Below are 12,101 nucleotides of genomic sequence, written 5' to 3' on the forward strand. Positions count from 1 at the left end.
CAATATCAATTATTCAGGTAATAATTTCACCCAAATCTAGAACCTATATATATATATATAAAACCGGGCTCAGTTTTTTTACTTTATTGAAGCGTCTTAATACTAATCTTTAACTGTTTAAAAGTTCTCTTGAATTCAAACTATTCAGTAAATATCTTGTATGATTTTATAAAATTACATGACGGATAAGTTGTCGCCTTAGCCTTTTAGCATTGATAAGAATGGTTTGAAAAGACATCATCTTGCTTGTTTGTACAAACACAAATGATAAATCAATTGATAAAAATGTGAATATGCTCCTATTTAAATACAATGAAATAAAATCAGTACTATGAGAACACTTACGGCCACAAAATGTTTGATTACTGATTTATCTTTTTTAAGTACATGATAACGACACCGAGACCACATGCACAAACAGTATTTAAATAAAAAAATATTTTATAAATACTGTGATGAGGAGCAAGTCGAGTCAGTTGTTTTACGTTGTCATCATGGAAACATATTTAATACTACTAACTGTGATTGTTGCATGCTCATCGGAGCCACACTGCTCTAAATTTCACTATGAGGAAAAATTGCTTGAAAAGATGATCAGAACAGAAATTCTTGTTGAAAATATGAAGAAACAAATGGATGACATGGAAACTAGAGTTACCGGGGCATTAGCCAAGCTAAACGAAGATACAACTACATGGAAAGGAGAAATAGAAACAATGCAAGAAAGCAATAAGGCAAACCTTATCATATTGCAAGAGAAAGCAAAGAGCGAGTTAGACAAAAATATGCAAGCAGTGCAAGACCTTAAAGGTAATCTTTCTTATTAAGTATGCTTTAATTAGTTTGAAGAATAATGAATTTTAATCTTTAATAAAAAGTCGAGCTATTCAAAGATATGCAAGCAATGGTTTAGCTGGAAGGTAATGTGTCTTGTTTTACCTTTTAATGATTGTACGTTACTTGATTTAAACTGTTCTTCTATGGACTCAGTGTCACCAATACTGGCCTGTAAAGAGTCTCGAATTGAACAGCAATACTATTGTACATATATTTTTATTGTGTAAAAAGTGCATTGCATCAGCGATCGGTTTAAATATGCATCGATTATCATACTCAAGTAATATACTAGATAAACTGTATTAATTATCACAACGAACCATAAGGGAATGAAGCAATATATTTGGTCTTTAAAAAGACACACTTACTGCATTTCAATGAAAATCAAAGTGCATAATGTAATGATGAACTTTGGTCATCGGTTGCTGAGTGTTTGCCAGACAAAGTTAACCTATTATTCGACATGTATTAGAACAATAATAGGATAAAAGATATTCATCTGCAATGGTGCAATGCAACTGAAATTTACAGATAAATGGAAGTGTTGATTAAATGATTGAAAGGCTTCGTTACACTACCAGATCGCAGTATAAAAACGAACAACCCAAGAAAAGATAATTTTATACGCATTTTTTTTTTTAGAAAACAGAAAATGTACCTTGTTGATAAATGTAGATTATAAAAACTGCTTTAAAATATAATATACATGGATAGAGTTATACCGTTATATCTTTCGTTTGACAATGTTTATTTTCAATAAATGAGTACTGGCATTGGAACTTAATGACTTCAAAAATAAAAGTACTGGCACTGCATCGAAATCTTGTACTGGTACTGCACAAGTTGACAAATACTGGTACTCGTACTAGTACTACATCCCTAGTTCTGATGCATCTCTGACTTTTATGGTCACTTTTTTGTGTTCTTCAACGTACGGTATTCCGTTTGGACAACCGTATTTCGTCCCTACTAGTGATGCATAATGGTACGATGTTGAAAATGCGATGGTACGATGATACGATGATGAAAACACGATGGTACGATGGTGAAAACACGATGGTACGATAGTGAAATCGCGATGGTGCGATGATGAAAACGCGATTAAACATCGCGTTTACACCTTCGTATTATCGAGCCATCGCAATTTCACCATCGTACCATCGCGCTTTCTTCATCGTACCATCGTGTTTTCACCATCGTTCCATCGTGCATCGCTGGTACAGACTAAATAAAAATCACGATTGTCAAAACAACGCAATATATATTTGGCTTCACGATGACAGTCAAAAATTGTCATTTTCAAATGCTCAAATTATTTGCTGCGTCATATCTCCCTGCCTGGTAAAATGAAATAAATACAAATGTATCTCGCTTTCACATGCTGACTACGACATGCATAAATTGTTACAACGAGATTTAACTATAACGCAGTCATGATATTTTCTTGTAATAACTAGATATACCGCCTTTATAATTTGCATTATCCCATATTTGTGGCATACTTTGAGAAAAATCTTAGTTCCGCGCCTGTATTTGAAGTTATGAAGTAATAAATTTCATCATGCACTTTTTTCATGATAACGAGATAAATATTTCGTAACTGAAAGATAATTTTCTGGTAATAACGAGATGCTTTGCATTTCTTACGAAATACTACTATACCAGAAACACAAGATAGTTTTTTTTATTGTAACTAGATACTTGATCGAAACAATATGTTTACTGTCTCTATTTGGCTTTTGTGAAAACTGTTATGCTGACGTATGTTTTATTTTACTTGTATACGCTTATTTCAGAGAAAGTTGTGCGACCAAATATTGCCTTTCATGCGACGAACGTGAAAAATAACAGTCCCGTTGCTGGTAATACCATTGTATTCACTGACATTGTTCTTAACATTGGCGAGAGTTACAATACTGATACTGGAGAATTTACTGTTCCACTTGGAGGCATTTATCTGTTTACTGTTCAGCTATGTATTTATAATAATAAACAAATTGATTACGGATTGGTGGTTGATGGTAAATATAAGGATGTAGCAAGGTATCATGACAACTATGGTAGTGTTTCCTGCTTCAAGTTAACTACAACAGTCTCAGTAAAGTCAGGTAACAAAGTCTGGGTAAAGGTGATATATCGGGGGGGAAGCGGAGTTATTTTGTATCACTATAAAAAAAACTATTGGACATCATTCTCCGGAGTTCTTATTCATATAGATTAATTCAGTATGTTAAAATTGACGAATACATATGAAGAAATATAGCATTGACTTAATTATACTTAAACGTTTGGAATGTATTAATCATAGTGTTTTAACTGAAATTTCTTCTATTTTGTTTTCGCTGGATAGCAGTGCTTATTTTTATATAATACTTAAAAATATTATAATTAATTGTAATGATTTAATTTATGGTATATTTTCACCAAAAAAAACAATGAACAATTGTTTCAATGGACGAACAATTTTGATAGCGCAATAAGAACATCAGACATAAACAAATGGAAATGTAAGCAGACCGTCTACACTCCATTTAATGTATGTAAAATGTGAAAAAAAATATTGCAAACACACACATATGTTTAGATGATATAATAATTTTCAAATCTTATCAAATTATTTTAATAAAAATATACATGTAAAACAATAGAAAACCTTTAAGCCCGTACCTGTAAGATCCAATTATACATGTACATGTATTTCACTTATGATCACCATATTATTAAGGAACAGAATTAATGCATTTATTTTATCTTGCTTGATGACATTGTAACTTTCATTATGCTTGATTCCATCTTGCTTGATGACATTGGAACTTGCATTATGCTTGATTCCATATTGCTTGATGACATTGGAACTTGCATTATGCTTGATTCCATCTTGCTTTATGATATTTAATTTTTGCATTATGCTGGATTCCATTTTGCATTATTTCAAACTGGCGAAGCGTTGATCACAAGCCATTTATCGTACTGTTTTTTTTAATTAACGTCATAAACCTTTATGCATAAGTTACTTTTCTTTACGATTTAGTTCATTTTTGTATTAGTTTTATGTTGAAGTCATTCAAAATCGAATATATTTTATACCCTACTTCCTTTTGTACACCAAAAAATTACCACGATGGATTTTGTTAAAGTGTGCCTTATACGATTTATAGCTCGCATGGCGTGATAACTGTTAGCTTTCGCTTTTTTCCATTATTCAGTGTTTATGCTAACTAAAGTTTGCGTGTCTGGTGCTTTGTGGATTATGTTTGGTCATCTGACATTGTATATATATAAACAATTTAAACAATTGTGACATGTGCATAGCCAATTACAAATAATGATCATATATGTGTACGAATATAGTACACAGCCCAATGGGCCTATAAGTCACCAATAAACTGTGTCGTAGACACCCCTAACACACCACCACATTCACATACATTTATGCTTAAAGATATAATATGCGCATCTTTCAGTAATATATTTTTATTACAGAAAATTATTATTATCTGAAAAATTCCTACTAAATATGTCTTATTTAAATAAAAACACATACAAACAAAGCGTGGGAATCTGTGTTTCTTATAACTGGTCATTTAAGTAAAGTTGTGCCTTTCTTAAAAGAAACTGCCATATTCTTTCAATAACACTATATATTCATAGTGTCCACTTATAGTGTATAGAATTTAAAGCAAAACAATAGTGTGAAGCCAAATGATGTTTATTTTATATCACACAAAGACTATGACGCAATTATCGATATTTTTCAATATTTTCAAATATCAAGTTTCAGCATAGTATATATTTAAATTCAATTTCTCTATTGCACATACGACTAAGGCATACGCTCAAGAAGTAGTATCACGGTGCATATCCATATCGGTACCCTCTTTGCGAAATATGCTCAAACGGTACCCTCCTTGAACATGCACAGGTCATTCTCTGCTAAAAACAAACATTCGATGGATAACAATCCAGTAAAATTTCATTGTAATAAGGAAAGGAGGTATGACACGTAGAAAAGATGTATACCACGGAACACTAGAATGTTTTATTTATGTGCTGATTTGTCATGTGCCCGTTTTTCATGTACTGCAACTTCACAATAAGCTACAAAAAATCAACATGTCTTGCCTCGCCCATCACATCTACATATTTTTCGGGCTTAAATGAACCTATGGCTTGATTATATATGCATCATACATATTTAATATGTTCATATACATATCCTCTTCGGACAAATGGCAGTATATTGTCAAAAAGAAATGAAAAATTCATAAAAACACCCTACTTTCGGTTTTGCAGCTGCACGGGCTACCTCTCTTCATTTGAATATCACAGGTACCCTCTCATTTTTTAACACATAGGTACCCTCAAAGCACGACATATGCTTTTATTTGCGTTAATCCCTAAGTATGTAATATTAACATAAAAGTATGAAATATTACATACATACTTAACGATTCAAATGAAGAGAGGTAGCCCGTGCAGCTGCAAAACCGAAAGTAGGGTGTTTTTATGAATTTTACATTTATTTTTGACAATATACTGCCATTTGTCCGAAGATGATATGTATATGAACATATTAAATATGTATGATGCATATATAATCAAGCCACAGGTTCATTTCAGTCCGAAAAATATGTCGAGGTGATGGGTCGAGGTGATGGTAGAGCGTTGGACTGTGAATCGGGCGACCCGGGTTCGATTACCGAACGGCGCAGATCACTTTCGTTGTGATTTATCATGAAATCCTTTCTACGGTCACTCGTACTGTACCTCTGCTCTGGCATGTACAGAAGTTTCAGTTCCTTGCGATAGTGAAGGCAACTAGTACTGGTAAACTGCTTGACAGCCTGCCCAAGAACTATGCGGTGGTTGAACTGTGCTCTGGTGAATTCAATATGTGGCTTATAGTGAAAACTACCACCACCACCTCCACCACTATACTCCACGAGCCAAAATAGCGGGACCATCCAAAAAATAACGGGATGTACCGACAAAGCGACACCTGCTGTCATAATATGAAATAATACAGTCATAATAATAAATACTTAAATAATTTATTGTTTGCTTTTTTACCTATGAATTCACTTATTTTAGGTGGACATTTAATACACATATTGGAAATAAACTTGTCAACAACTCCCATCATTAAATTACTATTTGTTTACATGTTTAGTTTAGACCCGTTCTGTACGGAATACCGTTAGGGCCATCGTGATTATACGTTAAAATACAGATGGCGACAATGCAAGAGTGCGACAGTGCGATGACGACAAAACGACAGTGCGATGACGACAATGCGACAGTGCGATGAAGACAATGCGACAGTGCTATGGCGACAATGCGATAACGCGATAGTACGATGACGGCAGGGCGACAGTGTTATCGCACTGTCGCCATCGCACTGTCGCATTGTCGTCATCGCACTGTCGCATTCTCGTACTGTCGTCATCGCACTATCGCACTGTCGTCATCGCACTGTCGCATTGTCGTCATCGCACTGTCGCACTGTCGCATTCTCGTACTGTCGTCATCGCATTATCGCACTGTCGCCATCGCATTGTCGCACTGTCGTCATCGCGTAATCGCACTGTCGACTATCGCCTTCTGGACGGTTCTAAACTGCTGGCGAATAAGCTGACGGTATAGATTATGGGATAATTTTACTTTTGTCAATATTTTTTTTTCTTGTTTTTTCTTTTCCTTTTTATTATTTTTTTGTTTGTTTCTTTTCTGTATACTAATAATGTTTAGATAAAATTATTAATTAATAATAAGAATCATTTTATATATAAATACTGAAAGAGTTATACATTTTTTTATTTAATCATATTTATTAACTATCTTTAAGAAATATAAAAGAGCTATGTTCACCAAGCACCAAAAATGGCTCGATCTTAGATATTGATAAAAATCTAAAGAATCTTCAATTTGATAGGTAGTTGGTAGTTGGATATTCAAATAACCTACTACCTACTACCTGGTAGTTGGTTGTCCTTAATCCCCACTACCTACCGGCAGGTAGTTGGTAATTCGAATTTTGCATGTTTCCCTTAAAAAACAACAACAAACAACAAAAATAAACAGTAAGAATTTTTCTGGATTAGGTATAATGGATAGATGTGTTTTTCAACATTGAAACACATTGTCTCACAATGTCCACCAGCGAAATCAGTTGGCCAGTTAAACTTATAGTAGGATTTGCTGTTAAGTTAATCTTAAAGTGAAAATTGTTGACCACTTATGTTAGATATATATAGAAAAAAAATTATGTGTTGACGTTTTTCTAATTACATGTATCTTTAATAAACAATGATTTTATTTTTTTTTTTTTTTTGCATCTTTTAAATATCAACATAAGATCATTTTTATCTGAGATATTTCTATTACATTGTACATTAAAGTTTCACACAATTTATTACATTTTCCGTCTATGTATAACTCTTTCAGTATTTATGTATAAAATGATTCTTATTATTAATTTATGATTTCATTTAAACATTATTAGTATACAGAAAAGAAACAAACAAAAAATAATAAAATGGAAAAGAAAAAACAAGAAGAAAAAAGATATTGAGAAAAGTAAAATTATCCCATATTCTATACCGTCAACTTATTCGCCAGCAGTTTAGAACCGCCCACCAGAAGGCGATAGTCGACAATGCGATAACGCGATGACGACAGTGCCACAGTGCGATGGCGACAGTGCGATAATGCGATGACGACAGTACGACAATGCGACAGTGCGATGACGACAATGCGACAGTGCGATGGCGACAGTGCGATAACACTATCGATCTGTCGTCATCGTACTATCGTGTTATCGCATTGTCGCCATAGCACTGTCGCATTGTCTTCATCGCACTGTCGCATTGTCGTCATTACACTGTCGTATTGTCGTCATCGCACTGTCGCACTCTTGCATTTTGGCCCTCTGTATTTTAAAGTATAACCACGATGGCCCTAACGGTATTCCGTAGCTATGTGTAGTTCGAGGTCCTTATCCGAAGACTGTCAGAAAGGGCCGAGTAGTTGCGATTGCTGCTTAGTGCGTTCGGTAACATGTGACTATAATATCGATATCGTTGTCATCTTCCTTGTCGATGCGCAGTCAAGGAATAAATTGAATCATATGAATGCTAAGACGTCAAACTCGCCAAGTATTGATTAAATTCCATTATTTATTGTGAAAAAGTGTCGACAATGTATGTGGCAGATTTATAGCAAATTAAATTGACAGGTACTTACCATTTTACATCAAGCTATTAAGAATGTCCTTTAGACACCGAACATAATAAAATTGAATATTAATTAAATATATAGCATATTAAAATATGTGAGTTTGATGGTTCGGAAAGGAATTAACACATGAAGTTGCAATACATGATAGTGCACTCATAATGCATGATAGCATTCAGCAAAACGTAGGTTTCTATTATCATACTGAAGTATGGAAGCAAGCATTATGTAAGTCCCAATATCATCATCAAGCAAGATGGAATAAATGCACTATTCTGTTCCGTACCAGTTATTTTTCATATTTCACACTTAAGTTATATCCTTTAACAACAGTAGTTAATTATATGCCACTCATGAGCCCCAGTTATTACATTTTCAAAACTCATAAAAATATTGTTTCCGCTGCTCCTTTTTCTACTTAATTTCTTTAATTTGTAAACCAGTAAAAATATATTCCTGATTCAATAAGGGAAGAGGGCTATGTGTGTTTGTATGCTTTGATACAATGTACAAAAAAATATTGGCCGTGATTATCAAACTTCAAGAAAAGATAAGTAATTTAACAGTAAACACAACTAGTGGTCAACAGTAATTATCAATCCTCCATAAGAAGGTTGAAAAATGTAAGAAATATTTTACTGTCTACCATGAACATGTGCATTATTTCCGGAAGTTCAGCTTGATTACCAAGTTAAATTTGTACGGTCAGATTATAATGAATGACCACCACCTCCACCACTATACTCCACGAGCCAAAATAGCGGGACCATCCAAAAAATAACGGGATGTACCGACAAAGCGACACCTGCTGTCATAATATGAAATAATACAGTCATAATAATAAATACTTAAATAATTTATTGTTTGCTTTTTTACCTATGAATTCACTTATTTTAGGTGGACATTTAATACACATATTGGAAATAAACTTGTCAACAACTCCCATTATTAAATTACTATTTGTTTACATGTTTAGTTTAGACCCGTTCTGTACGGAATACCGTTAGGGCCATCGTGGTTATACGTTAAAATACAGATGGCGACAATGCAAGAGTGCGACAGTGCGATGACGACAAAACGACAGTGCGATGACGACAATGCGACAGTGCGATGAAGACAATGCGACAGTGCGATGGCGACAATGCGATAACGCGATAGTACGATGACGACAGGGCGACAGTGTTATCGCACTGTCGCCATCGCACTCTCGCATTGTCGTCATCGCACTGTCGCATTCTCGTACTGTCGTCATCGCATTATCGCACTGTCGCCATCGCACTGTCGCATTGTCGTCATCGCACTGTCGCACTGTCGCATTCTCGTACTGTCGTCATCGCATTATCGCACTGTCGCCATCGCATTGTCGCACTGTCGTCATCGCGTAATCGCACTGTCGACTATCGCCTTCTGGACGGTTCTAAACTGCTGGCGAATAAGCTGACGGTATAGATTATGGGATAATTTTACTTTTGTCAATATTTTTTTTTTCTTGTTTTTTCTTTTCCTTTTTATTATTTTTTTGTTTGTTTCTTTTCTGTATACTAATAATGTTTAGATAAAATTATTAATTAATAATAAGAATCATTTTATATATAAATACTGAAAGAGTTATACATTTTTTTATTTAATCATATTTATTAACTATCTTTAAGAAATATAAAAGAGCTATGTTCACCAAGCACCAAAAATGGCTCGATCTTAGATATTGATAAAAATCTAAAGAATCTTCAATTTGATAGGTAGTTGGTAGTTGGATATTCAAATAACCTACTACCTACTACCTGGTAGTTGGTTGTCCTTAATCCCCACTACCTACCGGCAGGTAGTTGGTAATTCGAATTTTGCATGTTTCCCTTAAAAAACAACAACAAACAACAAAAATAAACAGTAAGAATTTTTCTGGATTAGGTATAATGGATAGATGTGTTTTTCAACATTGAAACACATTGTCTCACAATGTCCACCAGCGGAATCAGTCGGCTATAGTACAATATGTTGACCAGTTAAACTTATAGTAGGATTTGCTGTTAAGTTAATCTTAAAGTGAAAATTGTTGACCACTTATGTTAGATATATATAGAAAAAAAATTATGTGTTGACGTAAATTTCTAATTACATGTATCTTTAATAAACAATGATTTTATTTTTATTTTATTTTTTTTTTGCATCTTTTAAATATCAACATAAGATCATTTTCATCTGAGATATTTCTATTACATTGTATATTAAAGTTTCACACAATTTATTACATTTTCCGTCTATGTATAACTCTTTCAGTATTTATGTATAAAATGATTCTTATTATTAATTTATGATTTCATTTAAACATTATTAGTATACAGAAAAGAAACAAACAAAAAATAATAAAAAGGAAAAGAAAAAACAAGAAGAAAAAAAATATTGAGAAAAGTAAAATTATCCCATATTCTATACCGTCAACTTATTCGCCAGCAGTTTAGAACCGCCCACCAGAAGGCGATAGTCGACAATGCGATAACGCGATGACGACAGTGTCACAGTGCGATGGCGACAGTGCGATAATGCGATGACGACAGTACGACAATGCGACAGTGCGATGACGACAATGCGACAGTGCGATGGTGACAGTGCGATAACACTATCGATCTGTCGTCATCGTACTATCGTGTTATCGCATTGTCGCCATAGCACTGTCGCATTGTCTTCATCGCACTGTCGCATTGTCGTCATTACACTGTCGTATTGTCGTCATCGCACTGTCGCACTCTTGCATTGTCGCCCTCTGTATTTTAAAGTACATAACCACGATGGCCCTAACGGTATTCCGTAGTTCTGTGTTAGTTCGAGGTCCTTATCCGAAGACTGTCGGAAAGGGCCGAGTAGTTGCGATTGCTGCTTAGTGCGTTCGGTAACATGTGACTATAATATCGATATCGTTGTCATCTTCCTTTTCGATGCGCAGTCAAGGAATAAATTGAATCATATGAATGCTAAGACGTCAAATTCGCCAAGTATTGATTAAATTCAATTATTTATTGTGAAAAAGTGTCGACAATGTATGTGGCAGATTTATAGCAAATTAAATTGACAGGTACTTACCATTTTACATCAAGCTATTAAGAATGTCCTTTAGACACCGAACATAATAAAATTAAATATTAATTAAATATATAGCATATTAAAATATGTGAGTTTGATGGTTCGGAAAGGAATTAACACATGAAGTTGCAATACATGATAGTGCATTCAGTAATCATAATGCATGATAGCATTCAGCAAAACGTAGGTTTCCATTATCATACTGAAGTATGGAAGCAAGCATTATGTAAGTCCCAATATCATCATCAAGCAAGATGGAATAAATGCACTATTCTGTTACCAGTTATTTTTATATTTCACACTTAAGTTATATCCTTTAACAACAGTAGTTAATCATATGTCACTCATGAGCCCCAGTTATTACATTTTCAAAACTCATAAAAATATTGTTTCCACTGCTCCTTTTTCTACTTAATTTCTTTAATTTGTAAACCAGTAAAAATATATTCCTGATTCAATAAGGGAAGAGGGGTATGTCACAGTGTTTGTGTAATTTGTTACAACGTACGAGAAAAAGCCGAAATAATATTGGCCGTGATTATCAAACTTCAAGAGAAGATAAGTAATATAACAGTAAACAACAGCTAGTGGCTTACAGTAATCATCAATCCTCCATAAGAAGGTTGAAAAATGTAAGAAATATTTTACTGTCTACCATGAACATGTGCATTATTTCCGGAAGTTCAGCTTGATTACCAAGTTAAATTTGTACGGTCAGATTATAATGAATGACTGAAGTTCATTGTATCTAGTAGTTTTTACTGGATAAAAATCTCAAAAGGCTATTATAATATGCGTTACATTAAAATACAAAAGCATAATCTTCTAACTGGTCGTATTAATATATGATACAATGTACATGCTTTGGGTCAAGGAAAATATGTGGAAGTTATATAGTACATTTACTGAACTTGCTAAACGTAAGCTAAGTTTAAGTTAGCTGGATGGCTTAT

General features: G+C 33.9%; 1 protein-coding gene across 1 annotated transcript; it reads left to right on the forward strand.

The window, feature by feature from the left end:
• Nucleotides 1-424: 424 nt before the first annotated feature.
• On the forward strand, nucleotides 425-5,954 carry LOC132758425 (heavy metal-binding protein HIP-like). Its single transcript, XM_060750101.1, has 2 exons — nucleotides 425-810; nucleotides 2,634-5,954. The coding sequence occupies exons 1-2, from the start codon at nucleotides 456-458 to the stop codon at nucleotides 3,056-3,058; spliced, it is 780 nt and encodes a 259-aa protein (XP_060606084.1). The 5' UTR covers nucleotides 425-455; the 3' UTR covers nucleotides 3,059-5,954.
• Nucleotides 5,955-12,101: the final 6,147 nt, after the last annotated feature.

This window comes from Ruditapes philippinarum, unplaced genomic scaffold, assembly GCF_026571515.1.
Source record: "Ruditapes philippinarum isolate M1 unplaced genomic scaffold, ASM2657151v2 ctg644_1_1_1_1, whole genome shotgun sequence".
Classification (NCBI taxonomy): Eukaryota; Metazoa; Mollusca; class Bivalvia; order Venerida; family Veneridae; genus Ruditapes; species Ruditapes philippinarum.

Excerpts from the sequence above, each read along its gene's own strand:
- LOC132758425 (XM_060750101.1), top strand. The coding sequence starts at position 456 with ATGAGGAGCAAGTCGAGTCAGTTGTTTTACGTTGTCATCATGGAAACA. Across the intron at positions 811-2,633 it reads AGCAGTGCAAGACCTTAAAG|AGAAAGTTGTGCGACCAAAT; the intron begins GTAATCTTTCTT and ends CGCTTATTTCAG.